This window comes from Rhopalosiphum maidis, chromosome 3, assembly GCF_003676215.2.
Source record: "Rhopalosiphum maidis isolate BTI-1 chromosome 3, ASM367621v3, whole genome shotgun sequence".
NCBI classification, from domain to species: domain Eukaryota; kingdom Metazoa; phylum Arthropoda; class Insecta; order Hemiptera; family Aphididae; genus Rhopalosiphum; species Rhopalosiphum maidis.
In genome coordinates, this window is record NC_040879.1 from 55089092 (window position 1) to 55106942 (window position 17851).

The following is a 17851-nucleotide window of genomic DNA, read 5'->3' on the forward strand; positions in this document are numbered from 1 at the left end:
TTAAGTGGTAAACGCATTTAATCATTTAGGATAGTTAATAATTTATAATGTTTAATTTATACACGTATCTTTTTATTTAGTTAGCTTAGTTAAATTGAAGTAAATATCTTATCGATTTATATTATTTATTGCATTTTTAATAAAAAGTAAAATATTTTAATTTTAAGGAAGTGCAATTAAAAAACATTTTCTTAAGATAATTTAATGTTATTAAATATTAATTTTTAATGTAACTCGTATTTGTAAAAAATAACAATTAATAAGTCGTTTTTTAGTATGACAGAAGAGTTATGAATTAATGCCAGACAGTTTATTGTATAAATAAATAATTAAAAAAAATTTTATATTCTAATTCAAATATTAATATTAAAATTAATAACTCTATTTGAAGTAATGCGGACAAAGACAAAATACACTTTAATACTTTTTATTATTATTATTATCTATGTGTTAGTAATACAATCGTAAAAACAAATTCGGTCAAATAGATTCGGGGTTACCTATATTGTTTATGATGTATGAGTAGGGTATCCCCGTTTCACGCAGATTTTGGTAGGTAATGGAATCATGAGTATATAAACCACTGAACCTATCAACAGAGGTACATTCTACAATCTATCATGGCTCTCTACGCATCGTTGGTAAGTACTGTTATTTAATATAAGTTTTATCTCATACGACCAAAATATTCTGTAAAGAATCATTTAGCACTTGTTCCTATTTGTAAAGTTTAATTTTTATTGTGCATTTATAAATAATTCTCTTAGACTTTTAAGTTATAACTTAACGGTTTTGTATAAAAAAAAAAGTAAAATCCAAATCTGTGAGTTTAAAAATTATAATAAAACTTATAACCATTTTCATACTCGTAAAAGACATAGTTATTTTAGAACGAGTAATCAATGTTTATTGCAATGTATATAATAATATACATTATAGGTTAATAAATATTATTTTATTTATTAATATCAAACTACATGTTTCAATGTTATAATGTTTCTATACCATGTACGTTTAAGAAAATGTCTTTGTTGTAGTTTAATTTTAATAGTGTTTTTCTATGTATTCCAAAATTATTTAATAATATTTTATGCACTGGGTTTTTTTATTTTATTATTTAATTTAACTTAAATTAACACAGTTACAAACATATATTAATTATCATCAATACATGATAATCATATAGACAAATAGTTATAAATAGTTAGGTTTTTATGTATGCTATCATTCTAAAACTAGATTATTATATATATTATGATCATGATATTAATCTGTATTTAAATAAAACTGAGATAAACTTTACGTATCAACTACCTAACTAAGAAAAATATTTTTGACTTTGTATTTTTGTAGGTGCTAGTCTCCGCTGCGTGCCTCATAAGCTTTTCTGTGACGGGTGAAGAAATATCTAAAGTCACAGAAGAGAAAACAGAGACGAAATCCGAAAATGATGATGAAGTTACTGCCAAAAGAGTGGTTTTCGGTTCGTTACACCCGATCAACCATAATGTTGGCATTGGCGGTGGTTACGGCTCAGGTTCTGGTCACGGCGCAGGTGCCTCAGGGGTGGGATTAGGCGTTGGTTTCGGTTTGGGCGGTGGCGGTGGCGGCGGTGCAGAAGGAGGCGGTGCAGGAGGAGGAGGAGCCGGAGCAGGTTATGGCATCGGTGGTGGATCAGCCAGCAGTAACTACGGAACCGGTGCCGGTTATGGACAAGGAAGCGGTTCCGGCGGAGCTGGATATGGGCAAGGAAGCGGTTCGGGTGGTGCCGGTTATGGACAAGGAAGCGGTTCCGGCGGTGCTGGTTATGGACAAGGAAGCGGTTCCGGCGGTGTTGGTTATGGACATGGAAGCGGTTCCGGCGGTGCTGGTTATGGACACGGCAGCGGTTCTGGCGGTGTTGGTTTTGGTCAAGGAAGTGGTTCCGGTGGTGCTGGTTATGGGCAAGGAAGTGCCTCTGCCGGCAGTTCCAGCTATGGTCAAGGAAGCGGTTCCGGTGGTTCTGGTTATGGACAGGGAAGTGGTTCTGGCGGTTTCGGTTATGGACAAGGAAGCGGTTCTGGTGGCTCCGGATATGGACATGGAAGCGGTTTCGGTGGTTCTGGTTACGGACAAGGAGCCGGTTCCGGTAGTTTCGGACACGGAAGCGGTTATGGTTCAGGAAGTGGTTCAGGCGGTAGCACTGGCGGATACGGTATCGGGTCTGGAGGAAGCTACGCAAACGGTCTTGGAGCCGGTCAAGGTAGTGGTTTTGGCGGCGGATCTGGAGGAGGTTACGGAGGTGGATCCGGCCAAGGAGTCGGATTTGGTAGCGGTGTCGGTCACGGTCACGGACACGGCGGTGGTTTTGGACACGGCGGAGGATTTGGTCACGGCGGTGGATTTGGTCACGGTGCTGGATTCGGTCATGGTGGTGGTTACGGTGTCGGCGGTGGATTTGGTGGTGCTCATAGTATCTTCGGTCTACACCACAAGCCTCAACTCATCGGAGCCCTCGCACACGGTGGTGGCATCGGATTTGGCGGCGGTGCCGGCGGCGGCGCAGCAGCTACTTATGGCTAACGGTACGGGCCATACGTATACTCCAACTCAACATGATAATTTATCATTATTATAATAATATAACAACCGTATAATATAAAAAATTATTTATTCGTATATAACTTATTTTGGTGCACGTCCATTGACTAAATCATTCGGAAAAATTTTTGTTTTAATATATTATTGTATTTATTTAATTTCTCTATTGTAATATTCTATTTTATTTAAATATGTATATTTTTATTTATATTAAACATTAAAAATCTTGTTTTCAATGAATACATGCGTATTATTTCTATTAAAGATGAAATAAATTCGTTCAGATATATTGATAAATATTATCTTAACTTATTTATGATCATATTATGCTAGATATAAAATAAAATATAAACAAAATAAACAATACTACCATTAGTTTAATAATAATTATGCTTCAAATATTTAATTATTAAACTTTATTGAACTAGTACAATAGTTACAAAAAATATTAAATATTTTTTTAATTTTTGACCAATGGCATAACTTATAATGTTGTACACCAGTAATACAATCATAAATATTTTTTGTAGTTTTTAATATTCCGTAAAAAAAGGTTTCTTTTTAGTTTAAATTTTTAATATTATAAAAACAAAGACTTGGTAAGATTTTACCAATATAACCAATAGAACCATACCCTCTTGGCCTTTCTCTGAAAATATCACGAGAAAACAGGAGACTTCTATCATCCACCTCAGAGTATAGGACATACCCACATCACTTAACAATACTTCACGAAGAGAGAAAAACTCCCAGTTTGCACCAGTTATGGCATCCCACTAACCATCAAAGGAATTTTCACTAAATGCCTGAATTTCGAAAGAGAAATAAGAAAATCGTGCCTGCTATATCATATATTCAAAACACTCAACTTAACCTGACCCGAGCCACATCAGATCTACCCTGAAATTTCCACACATCTCAAAACTTTCCGACAAAATCTAAGCAATATGCATATTACCCAATAGCACAATATAGTTTAATAGTTTAATATACACATACTCACTACTGTATTTTATAATGTATAAATCATAGTGTATAATATAATCATAGTGAAACAACCTTGTTAATCTATTAATAATTGTTGCCGATTCGATGTACTAATAAGCAATAATAGTTTATCCAATGGTCACTGATGTCGTGGATTTTATTTGTTTAAAAATACTGAAAAAAAAATGTTTAACTACATTGTGATCTTATTGTTATCAGAAAGTTGATATTACACTTCGATCCTTAGCTATGAAAATTAAATATTTTATACATTTTTTGATTAATTTTACGATTTTTACTAATTTTTTCTAACTAAACTCTAATAAAATAAAATGTGAAAATGCGTTTTTGATATTTTTAAATGGTAAATAAACAATTTGAAGCGTTGTTTTAATTTTAAAGTTTTTTGATAGAGCAACATTTTTTGTCGACATTAAATTCTAAGAATTAAAAAAGAAAAATTCAAATGTCTATAAATAACTCAAGAATGTCAAAATATCTTGAAAATGGTATTATGTATAAAAATACTAACTTAAACATTTGATGAATATTTCAAGTATATTGGGTTATTTGTTTTTAAGTTACACCAAAAGGATATTACTGAATTTTTTCCCAAAGTACCAATTATATCGAATTTCAAGAAGCTTGTTTATTTGCTGTAGGTAGGTATAATAATTATAGGTAGGTTTCGAATGTAATCTCGTAATTGTAAAATATAATAGATATTTTTAGTAGGTATAGCACTGTAATATATATTTAATTTTAATTTTAAATCAATAATAAATTATTAAAGTTTACGAAAAACAATTCTGAACTAAAGTTACTATAATGGACCAGCATCTAGGGGCGGATCTAGACCAAGATAACAGGGGGGGGGCGATTTTTAAAGAGCACACATTAATTTTGATAAAGTATTTATTTAGCTACATACATATGTTACTTTCCACAGTCTCGTACAGAACAAAAAAATATTTTTACAGTAGTTAATAGTAATAAAAAAATATATCACTATAATTTTGTTACCCTTGAAGTATAATTACATCAAAAACTAAAATCAGGGACTTAAACTATTTTTTTGAGAGAACGGGGAGGGAGGGCGATCGCCACAATCGTGCCCCTCTTGATCCGCCACTGACAACATCTATTCTTTTTTTAACTTTTAAGTATAATATATTTTATATTGTATAGTTTATATAATATTATAACATTATGACATTAGATATATCGTAATTTAATAGTTTAAAGTTGTTTAACTACGTTTAACTGTAACAGTAGGTGTCGGATTCATGATAAACATAAACATTTTAGGATGCCACGAATAATGTTTTTGAATTATAACAAAAAACTTAATATCATTAATCGTTGTCAACATAATGTAATTTTGTTCAAACTTGAACTTCAAATATCTACCTATATATAAAAAAAAATAATTGTGTGTAAATTTTTTGGATTTTTAGTACAATGTATTACATTTTCAAACCTTGAAAAGATTTAATAAATTTTTTACTAAAAACAATTATAGTTCTTAAATTTTTATGATTTTAACAAATTTGTAATTATTACTACATATATAGACTATCCTAGTATATTAAATACAAAAATATATATTATCATAATGTATTACTACAAAACTTGAAATTATTGTATACTCATATGCGGCAAGTGAAATTTAACTACAACTTTGGGATTTTTTTATACCAACATTACTATAAATTGTGATTAAAAAGTCAACCTTGGCACATGGGTACTTACTCATACAATCAATAAATTGGCTCAAAATCACCTATGTCATAAAAAGTTATAAATAGGGCTCGGGATATATAGCATTAAAAATCATTTAAATAAGCGCTTAAAAACATCATTATAAGCACTCAAATCAGCATTTAAAAAACTTAAATTTGTGCAAAAATATTTAACCAAAAAAAATTTTCATATTACATGATAACGTAGGTACTAGACATAATTTTTAAATGTGCTAAAAATAATACAATTGAAAATTACAAAAAATATTGAAACAAAATGATAAGGAAAAGTTTCTAACAAAACATCAAAAAAATAAATAAATCTTTGTATCATAAGAAAATCAAACTTCACTTTTGAGACATTCTGCCTTATTGCTTATAGATTTTCCGAAATCAATAAAACCATAAAAAGTAGAAAAACTGGTCAAAAAATCAAAAATAATTAGAAAAATTGGAAATAAGCATCTTTTTAAAAAATTGTTGAAAAAAGCAACAAAAAAAAAGAACTTTCAAATTTCATAATTAAACGTGTTGTCACATGACATACAATTTCATAACACTTTGCTACGTTTTGAGTCAATACATAAAAATAAGCAAATGCTTTAGCCCCGAGCTCTGCATATGAGTTTCTAGTGTATTAAATTTTTAGGTCTAATTTATGAATACCTGCTATTCATAATTTTGATTTTTATTGGTTATTATATAGTTTGCTACGTTTTCTATAGCCCACGCTCCATTGTAATAATTGTAGAACTTCGTACATCGTGTTTTATTTTGAATATAATTATGTTCAAGTGTTCAACACTTTTTACAACATTTATATTCTCAACATGAACACAGAAATGAGCTCAGTGATGGCAGAAATAGTTTTAATAGAAACTCATATCCCATATATTTTTTATTGTCGACATTTTTTCCGATAAAACATATCACCATTGTGTACAAAATGTCTATTCCTATTTCCTCATCACTTCGTATTTATTTATAATTGGAAATTTTATATTTAAACATGATATACCTACCTATTAAATAAAATATAAAATGTAAACAACGTGGAATTTGGATTGTAATTGGCAATCAAATATCGTGTAGACAGTAGAGTGTATTCTTGGCTAACAGTTATCGTTGATTTATTTTATCGTAACTTTTTTTTCGGAGATGAAATTTTTTTATTATTTAGCTTCCTGTATTAACTATTACAGATCGACAATTAAGTAGTAACAGAGAATATTTAATATTATAAATAACTTAAAAATAAGCTTGGAAAATAGCAAGTATAAAATAATAATAATATATTCTTTGTACAAAAACAGAGTATACAATGTGTTCCGGGGAGGGAGGAAGTGACCGGCGGACGTCATATGAAAGTTTATTTAAAATTATGAAGAAATGCCCTTTAAAGAACGGGTCTAACATTTTTATTTTTTAAGTTATGAGCTAATAAACTTTTTTTAAATAAAACCAAACCTACTAGACATTTTTTTATGTTTCTTCAAAACTTTTCAACATCTTAACATAATTATTTTTTTATTTTAAAGCTATTTAATTATACTATTAACCAACATACACAATTAAACCAGAAACTATGCAAATTATTATTATTAACTGGAAAAAGTAAACATTTTTTATTAAAAGATAGAATTTTTAAAAATAAATCTCGTATTACTCCAAATAATTGAATATTTAGTACGAGTTTTTTTGTTTGTGTATTATTTTACTGAATAATACCTAGAATACCTTATAAGTTTGTTTTTCATATCTTCCATAATTGCAGAGTTATACGCTGTTAATGGTTACTAACTTAATTTTTTTATAATCGAATATCGGTCGTTAAAACAAGGGACAAGGTACAAAAAGTGTTTCATTTAGAGTTCAAGTTTGTTTACAGTCAGGTGGGGAACTTTGAAAATCCTATTAACTAATTAAATAAACATACCAATTATATCTTTGTTATTTATTTTTGTATAAAACTACATTATTATTATTTTGTGTTATTTTCGTTAGTTAGGTTCCATTTTGTATTTAAAAAATAAACCAATACTTATTAAATTATTTATATAAATATTCACTTCGGGTGAGTTTATGCATCATATTTAGTAAAATTATAAATAGCCAATAATTACGATCCCAAAAGATCGGTTATGTTTAGCTGCATGGGAGATGAAACTTAATTATTTATTTTATGCACAGAAATTACATTTTAGATTCTGAACGAAGTGAAGAATGTATTAAATTTACAATGATGTATGTACGAATTTTTACGCATAATCAGTTTTTGACAAAATTGATGTTTTTATTTTGCTGTAACTCGAAAACGTATCATTGTAAATACTTGAAATTTTCACCAAATATTTATATTAGCGTTATCTATTTACGATTAAAGCTTCAAAATATTTTTAAATCGTTAGTCACAATTTTTGTTTATAAGCGTTTAAAGTTCAAATGTTTACGAAACATGTCAAAACCGCGATAATTTGCAAGGAATTTTGAAGTCGAAAATTCATAAAATTTTGATTATTTATACCTTAGGTTAAAAAACGCAATACAAGATTATCCATAAGTTTTATTTCAAGTAACCGAAAAAAAATTCTAGTGTGAATATAGAAAAAAATTTAATAAGCGTATGAAATTTTTTTTACGAAATCGAGTATTATTATGATATATTACAATTTAAATATTGGTAATAATATAATCTATTCTAATAATTATCCTAGACTGATAAACAATCTCCGTTCAAAATCATTTTTCGTATACATTGATACCTGTCATTGCATTCAAATTTAACACATCCATTATAGTGACCTACTCTCCATCTCTACTATACAGCAGAGCGATATCCACTTGTTCACCTTTTTTTTGTTTTAAAATCTACTATATATTTTATTATTTATTAGTATATAATATAATTGTATAATTTTGATTATTTTAAAATTTCACTTTTGAGACATTCTGCCTTATTGCTTATAGATTTTCCTAGGGATTTTCCGAAATAAACCATTAAAAGTAGAAAAACTGGTCGAAAAATCAAAAATAATCAGAAAAACTGGAAATAAGCATCTTTTTAAAAAATTGTTGAAAAAAGCAAAAAAAAAAAGAACTTTCAAATTTTATAATTAAACGTGTTGTAACATGACATACACTTCCATAGCACCCTGCTACATTTTAAGTTAATCCATAAAAATAACAAAATGCTTGAAGTCCGGAGCCCTGGTAATGAGTTTAATTCTATTTTTAACTATAGCATTTTAAAATATTTTATAAGTAACAAGTATATTGCATATTTTATCTATATTTAAATCTAAAGAACTATATCTTTTTTCAGAGAACTCTAATGTTCATTAAATATCAATTCACCATTGAAATGAAATATTCCGCAATAAGTAACATAACTTGTGATTTAAGATCCCTTTAATATAGGTATACATTTATGCATGAAGTATGATATACCTATTAAACAATTATTGTTATATAATAATTATGAACGTTATAAAAAGTATTTTAAGTATAAAATGAAAACTTGTTTATAAAACCCACATCCATACATTTGTGCTGTACTTAAATATTGTGCCTGTCTAATAATTTATTGTTTAATTATTATTTATTTATTTGTATAAACTTATGTTGAATAGTTTGATAAGAATTATTAATGTAGTTGTCTTAAAATTGTAAACATGCCTTAAAATAAGAACTGTTGTCTCCTCCACAAGCCCAAGCTTTTGGAGACAATCATTTCAATAATTTTTATTTGTATTATGTATGTAAATTGTTTTCTTAAATGCAATAAAGTTATTATTATTAATAATAATAGTAGTTAAAGTGTGTATCTATATTATGACTATATTATAGTTATACGTAGGTTAGCTATGCGATACAAGTTGTTTGTACATAACACTGTGTTATTCACACAAATTAATTAATGATAAGAACAGATTCGGTAATAGATTGATATCTATGCCGGTTGGAAATAATAACTTATGAGCAGTCCTTATCTATTTCGTTTTAAAATTGTCCCAAATAGTATATTGTGTTCAATATGTCACTTTAATATGTTCACGAACTTTTAAATGGTGTTGTTGAAGTGAAAACTGATACTTGTTTTACCGATATTTGTAAACATAAATAATATATAAGATATAATAACAAAATCTCCAAAACAATGGATCTATAACAACTATTGATGGTATATTCCTGCAGTGTTAGAAAAAAACTTATACAAACCTATACAAAATTATAAGTCAGTCGTGTTCGTCATTAACTTATTATCCTATGCCCTGTATTAAAATTAAGAAATTAACAAGTAACTTCCCATTTGTAGACTATACAATTATACGTTTATGAAGTTATTAGATATTTATTAAAAATGTAACTTTAAGGTTTAACTTTTAGCTTAACTAACTAAATTTTTATTTTTCTAAAATTTTTTAACCTAGTTTAGTTCCTAGGCTCACAAATTTTTTTATTTTTTAAAATTAACTTTAATTTTTCTTAGTTAATTTTCTTTTTATTACAATAGGTAAGAAAAAAATGAATTAAAATCGAATATTTTCGTTAACAAAAAAAAAATAAACTTAAAACGTGTAAAAATAATTTAAAAAAAAAAACATAAAATAAATTGAAGTATAACGACATTTTAAAAATAAACTCTAACTAAAAAAAATTTAAATAATAAAATAAAAGTGATACAGTTAACTTTAAAATCTTATAAATATGTAAAATAAAAATAGCATATATTTTATCTCCAATAATTGAACGGTTTTCTATCTCACTTAGATATATTTTGGGCTTACCAAATAATTTTTAAAATGCTAACACTTTCTAACTTATATCAATTAAAGCAATTTAATAGAGGTGCATAAAAAATATATAGCCAATAGTCACTTATTATAATATATTATTTGTGAATAAATTTTTATGATAAATAAGTATAATGAATTTAAAAAAAATTAGGAAAGTTACCTTACTATTTTTTTATGTTCAAATTTGCCTACTTTGTTATTGGGTAGATGATTGTACATTTGTATTAAATGATTGTGTCAAATTTGAATTCAATGGTAAACGATTTTTAGCAGAAACCGTGTGTCAATTTCTATTCCTACGTTACTTTTTAATTCATTTATGCCACTAAAAGTAATTTATGTTTCTATTGCCTAGTAATACGTCTATAATAGTACTATTCAGTAATTTGAACTCACATTTTTGCCAAAACCCACGCATACATATACGACATTATCAATATTATATCATACACATTATTTTCAATAACTTTAAGCCAATACCAGGTATCAAAGAATAGTGTGAATAGGTTATAGTGTTATAAAAAACAATGATAGATATTTTACAGGTATAATTAATACATATTGAATTACAACAGAATAATTACATTCGTAAGAGGAAGGAGTATAGTGATTGTAATAGGCTAACACTGGTACACATTATGTATAGTTAAATATTAAATAATAATTGTATACCTACAACTATTTAAATCGTTACGCATGATTTTTTTTAAGTTATTATATAAATACAATAATATTATAAAGATATCATTAAAATTATTAAAAAAAATTATCAAGATAAAACATAAAAAATACAAACAAAATTAGTCTTACGAAAAAAATTTTATTCCTATGAAATTAATTATGTTTGTTAGAGTAATCACAAAATTACCAACATTTAGTTGTTTATATATATATATAAAAAAATACTTAATTTATTAGGTACTTACACAATTATAATTGAGTAAAATTATTATTGTATTTACAATTATTCACTGAATACAGTGTTATAATTGCATAGTTTTGATAACAATATGGTCAATATGTCATAGCTTGGTTGAAATTGAAATCACATAATATTTAATCTAAACTTACTTTATGATTATCCCAAACTTAAAAATTCTATAATTTATAACTGGCGGAAAACGAAAAGTTAATTTTTGACGGTAACCGATGACACCCTTTTCGATATTTTCAAAATTTGTAAAGAAAATAATCGACAAATTTTGTATTCAATTTTTAATTTTTCAATACTTCAAAATTGAATTATTTAACTAATAATTTTATCAATTTTTAATTCTAAAACAATTCTTTACATTTTCGTGATTTAGATAAATTTGAATTTTAAAAATTGTGCCAATGTTTATTTAATACTTTTAAATTTTAATAAGTAAAATTCATATTTTTTATTGTGATGGTGTATTTTCGATATTTTTCAATTACGGTTAGAAAACTTTTAAAGAACCTTGTTTTAAATTTTCAATCTCTTTTATTCACAATCAAATATTTTATCAAACATAAATCGAAAAAAATCAAGCTATCAATTGTTTATAAACCAACTAAAAACAACCAAAATATCGTAAAAATTATATAATTCGTTGAAAGTATTGAAATAAAATATATTTTGTGGAAATTTCAAATTCATACGGGTGGTATTTTATTTTTTAATTACTTAAAACTAAAAAGACAACACATTTTTATCAACTTCTAGCTTTATATAAATGTTTACATTTTTTTGCTGATTTTGTCAATTTTTCCTACTATTAAGGTTAAAGAGATTATTTTATACACCTTTTAAGTCCTATTAATATTAGATACCACTCTCAAAGTAGAAAATTGAAGTACTTTTAATGTTTCAAAAGAGATGGCCAATAAAAAACATAAAAAAAACAACTCACGCAATGTAAAACTTATACATTCATCTCTCTACTCAGAAGTAGATTACTCAGAATAAATAGATATAATATACTGTTATAAATCATAGTTTATAAAAAATATTATCTAATTTTCATATTAATACATTTAAATTGTATTTTGCTAAGCTGAACAGTTATATAACATATTAAATAAATAAGTAATTAAGTTTGTGTTTTTTTTTTTAATTCGAATGAACGACTATAATGATCATTACGCTTTGATAAAACATATAAGAACGATTATTTTTCTTGCAGTTGTAATCGTTAATTAATGTATCTTTGAAAATAATAGAATATTCAAAAATTTTATTATTATGATGATTTATGAACCATATCTATCCGCTATGAATTAAATACGCCATGTAGTAATAAATACGTAATTCTACGTTTTTGTTGTATTTCTATCAAAATATTTTTTTTTAAGTTGATGTATTATAATATGTTGAGATATTATATGCGTAAACGAACACTATATGTGTTCTATGTATTTAAATATTATATACAATTGATTTCTAATTATTAATTATTGTTATAATATCTTAAATGTGTTGTATAAATAAAATGTGTCAATTAATTTTAGATTTAAATTACACGTTACATTATTATGTTTAATATTTAGATGATATTTTATAATTTAATACATAAATACGCCTTACAATTTATTGTTGTTTCAAATCATTGATAGACACTTGTGTTGGTATTAAGGTCATACATTTTAACTATTCATGTAATGTGTGGTGAAATTTTACATTCATTTTTGATTAATTTTTCTAATAGAATGTCTTCTCAAATAAGGAAATAAAACAAACTATAGGTACCTACCTATACTACCTATATATTATTAATATGACTAAATAAAGTTTCAATGGATTCCGTTGGCTTATATAATTAGAGAGATGCTATTGTATGGATAATAAATACATTCGGGGTGTTATTACATAAGTGAGTAGGGGGTCGCGTGTCCTCCGTTTCTTTCAAATAAATAACAATCTCACACTATAAAAACCAATAATCTATTCTGTAGAGATACATTCAACGATTAATCATGGCTTCTTACACTTCAATGGTAAGCGTTTATTATTTTGTATATATTTAGCTAAGTTCTAATTTAAAATATTTAAATACGTAGGTAGCTATTATATTTATAATAATCTAACCTATATTATAATAAGTGATTTATCACACACTAATATTAGACGGTGTTTATTTTTTAAAAAATTAAATATATGAAAAATATTTTCTAAATTATTTAAAAAACAACTATAAATTAAACCATTTAAATTATTCAAAATTGATTAAGTATATGCACCGGGTTAATATTTTTCTTTAAAATGTATACCTGTAAATAATATTTGTTATCAAATTATGTATCATAAACCAAAAATTATTATAATTATTATTTACATATTATTATTAGGGATGAATTTTAATGAACAAATGATTTACGCATACTTATATGCTTAGTATATCAACCAAAATATTATTCTAATTTTTTTTTTAATATCCATTCCATTGTCATCAAAATCAAAACACCCTACATGTATACAAAATATATATCTTAATTTCCCTAAGAACAACTAATGAAGTAAGTTTATTCAATTAATTGAATTAAATTTAAAAGCATTAAAAGTATTAGAATTATTTAATTTTTTAATTTGCTTAAACTACAAAATAAAGTTTTATATGTTTTTTTTTTTTATGAGCAATTAAAAATCAGATTTTGAAAATAACGGATGTTCAAACACATTATACTGATTAATCTTCTAAATCACAATTTTATTATTTTGAAATTATTCAAACTTAAAATATATTAAACAATTTCACTATTGCTAAAATCATTTACTAAGCATAATAACATTTTTTAAATATTTAATAGCATTAAAATTTTTAAACTTACTAAAGTGTTTATAAAAATGTTTGGCCTGTTAAAATCTTCGAAAATATAATAAAAACATGTAAATAAGTCGTTTAATCAGATCAACTGGTTTAAAAATATTAATAATACTTAATAATTTTTTTTATGAGCGTTGAAAATACAATTATGATAAAATGATGAAGTTTATAAGTACTTTGTATTTTGTATTTAAAAATATATACAATTTTCAATTTTTAAAGACAAAGCTCAAAAAATATAAGTATGTAATACAGGATTCCTCATAAGTGGTTTTTGCTAAAAACTAAAAATTTAAGTAATATATTTAAACAACTTTTTTTGATTTGTTTTAAATTGTGACAGAAATAATAGTTTTAGTTATTTATTTTGTTGTAATTTAAAAATATTATTTGTGGGAACATTAAGCATTTACGTATATTATTATATTTCTCTAAACACAATTCAATTTTTCAAATATTTAGAATAATTTTAGCTATTGCCTATTTTAACCACGAACCTATTAACAATGAACACTGTTCTATGGTAAATTGGTATTAAGTTAAAAGTTAATAATAATAATATATGGTACAAATATTATATATAAAACATAGTAATTATTTTATCATGACGCGTATTTATTATTTTAAAAACTGTTAATATTTTTAAAAATATTTCATTTATATAATTTTGAATTTAGTTAAAATATGAGTAAAACAACATTGTTTAATATTTTTTATCGTACTAATCTTCTTAATTTTTTAATGAAAACATACTATTAAATTCATATTCTGAAGCAAAATATTTTTTAGAATAATTTGATACATACAAATTGAAATTTGAAAAAGTGTTTTTTGAGTTATAAGTATTTAAAGTATATATTGGTGGAGTGATGTAATTTTGGGATACCCTGTAAAATGTTGTCCTGCTTCACTTGTATAAATTATTTTAACTCGAAAACGGCTTGTTCGATTTTTTGATGTTTTTTTATTAAACTTAGAACTTCTGAAAATATTAATCCAGATATGACTAACACACCAAAACATAAACATACACATGTATATAATTAATAATAAACTATCTTTTGTCCTTTCACTATTTAGAAAATACAATTAATTTAATTAGTTATACTTAATATTTAAAATATAAACATTTTTATGTATTTATAAATATTATTAATTTAAGACTCGTAAATCTTAAATGCCTTAATAATACAATCAAGTATGACTTGAAATTCTAATTAGTTACCTCTACGGACTATTACTTGTACTTATATTATGATTAATTTTTACAAATAACTTAGGTACTACTATTTTACTACTTAATATTAATTATGACGTCAATTCATTTTTTTTAAAGTGCTTGGTCTTTTTGACAATTTTAATAAGTCATCCAATCGTCGGCGTTGAAGTATATGAACAATCAGAATTCACATCATCTATTCCAGCTGAATCAGATAATAGCGCACCAGCAAAACGTATTGTTTTAGTCAGACAATTTATTTCGGGCGGTGGTGTTCAGATTTCTGGTTCTACTAATGGTTTTGGTAATAGACAAGTTGGAATTTCAGGCAGTGGTTCATCTCAAGGATTTGGCCAAGGACAAGGTTTCAATGGTGCATCTAATAATGGTGCCGGGACTTCAGGAGCAAGCAACTTGAATAATAATAATGGAGGATTTGGCAATGGTGCATTTGGAGGTGGATCTGGTAACGGAAATGGCTTTGGTGGGGGAAGCGGAGTAGGAGTTACTGGTTGGGGTGGTGGTATTGGGGAAGGTAATGGTTTTGGAGGTACTTCTGGTAGCGGAGGAGAAGGTTTTGGAGGAGGAAATGGTGGAGCATCCGGGGGTAATATTGCAAATGAATTTGAAGTTGGTAGTGGAACGTCATCTGGGAATGGCTTTGGTAATGGTAATGGAGCAGCATTTGGAAATGGTTTTGGTTCAGGTAATAGTGGACCTTCTGGAGCTGCAACCGGCAATGGTTTTGGGGCAGGTAATGGGGGATCAGGAGCAGCATTTGGAAATGGCTTTGGAGCAGGGAATAGTGGTAATTCTGGAGCTGCAACCGGAAATGGTTTTGGAGCAGGTAATGGTGGATCAGAAGCAGCATTTGGAAATGGATTTGGGGCAGGAAATGGTGGAACATCCGAAGCAGGATTTGGAAATGGCATTGGAGCAGGTAATGGTGGATCAGGAGCAGCGTTTGGAAATGGATTCGGGGCTGGTAATGGTGGAACATCAGGAGTAACATATAATGGAAATGGCTTCGGTTCAGGTGATAGTAGACCTTCTGGAGCTGCAACCGGCAATGGTTTTGGGGCAGGTAATGGGGGATCAGGAGCAGCATTTGGAAATGGCTTTGGAGCAGGAAATAGTGGTAATTCTGGAGCTGCAACCGGAAATGGTTTTGGAGCAGGTAATGGTGGATCAGAAGCAGCATTTGGAAATGGATTTGGGGCAGGAAATGGTGGAACATCCGGAGCAGGATTTGGAAATGGCTTTGGAGCAGGTAATAGTGGTAATTCTGGAGCTGCATCCGGAAATGGATTTGGGGCAGGTAATGGTGGAGTTTCCGGAGGGGGATTTGGAGGTGGACAAAGTAATGGTTTCGGAAATGGTCAAACGACAGAATTTGGGGGAGGTTTTGGATCAGGAACAGAGGAAGGTTATGGAGAGGGTGAAGGATTTGGTTCAGGAGCTGCATTAAATGGCGGTTTTGGAAACTTACAAGCTCAAAACCAAGTATCTCAATTGGGAGGTGGTGTAGGCGGTCAAGGTGGTCAAGGTGGTCAAGGGGGTGGACAATTAGGAGGTGGTATTGGATTTGGTTTTGGTGGAACTGGAGAAGGGGAATTCGATTAAAAAAAATAATAAAACATACTTTTGTAATTATATTTAATATATAATATAATATTTATAATATTTATTTAAATTATAAACTTTCTATGTATTCAATAAGCCATATTTAATAAATTATATTTATATACATTAAGATAATTCTATTGTAATTGTTAAATATTAAATTTGTGAACTCGCATAAATAATCTATCAGTTAATTTTTATGTAAGCATATATTTATGAACTTATAATTAAATATTTAAAAAAGTAATTCTTTGTTTTATTCCTTTGGAAATCATATTATTTGACATACTCATGTATTATATATCTAATGAAATAATACTTTTGGTGTACCTATAATTTGATAAAGGTAATGAGTCTGACGGAAAAGTACGAGAACTTTCATTCGGTTGTGTAGATACTGATTCTATTAATGAAACTATAAAAATACAATGAGTTGAGAAATCTCAATATTGACAATTCTTAGTAAACATAAATTGACTGTCATATCTATCACTCTGAATTCAGATGCATAGTTTATTGTATCTAGTGCATTAGATGATAAATTCCGAATTTTTGAAGTATTTTAATATAAAGCAATGAACTACAAATCAATTTACAAACCATAAAACAATTAACATAAATTTGGGATTTCAGTGTTTCAGTATTAACTAAATTTAAATAATACGAAGTCTGTACGGGCCGGGCACAAACAATAATAGGCTGTGACGCCCGGTCATCAAAATACTTCACGCGTTGCACTCACTCACCGACCGACCTGTGTAAAGGTGTGTATGTATGTATAACGACTCAAAGAAAGTGGACGGGGTCGCCGAGCAAAACCAAAGAGTGCTAGTGTGCGGTGGTGTGTGTATGTGTATGTGTGCACTTAAATTCTAAACGGATATAGGTAACTGTAGTAAAAATGGTAACGCAATGTAAATAATAAAAAATATGTTGTATAATAGAATAATAAATACGGCCCTTTTGGCCCAACAGGTCCAAATGAAAATAATATAATAAGTTGCCGGTTCGGCACAACCACTAATAAGTATAATTAAAATAGTAATATCAAAAATGATAATAATTAACTATTAGAGCTGTATATAAAATGTATAAAAAATAATAATAATAATAATAATG

At 27.4% G+C, this 17851-nt stretch overlaps 2 protein-coding genes across 2 annotated transcripts; both read left to right on the plus strand.

Annotated features, from left to right (window-relative positions):
• Window positions 1-615: 615 nt before the first annotated feature.
• On the plus strand, window positions 616-2658 carry LOC113557090 (glycine-rich cell wall structural protein 1.0-like). The gene is made up of 2 exons (XM_026962397.1): window positions 616-641; window positions 1354-2658. Exons 1-2 carry the CDS (start codon window positions 621-623, stop codon window positions 2560-2562), a joined length of 1230 nt encoding a protein of 409 aa, XP_026818198.1. The 5' UTR covers window positions 616-620; the 3' UTR covers window positions 2563-2658.
• A 10370-nt stretch (window positions 2659-13028) lies between these two features.
• Window positions 13029-16914, plus strand: LOC113557147 (glycine-rich cell wall structural protein-like). Its single transcript, XM_026962478.1, has 2 exons — window positions 13029-13063; window positions 15227-16914. The coding sequence occupies exons 1-2, from the start codon at window positions 13043-13045 to the stop codon at window positions 16730-16732; spliced, it is 1527 nt and encodes a 508-aa protein (XP_026818279.1). The 5' UTR covers window positions 13029-13042; the 3' UTR covers window positions 16733-16914.
• Window positions 16915-17851: the final 937 nt, after the last annotated feature.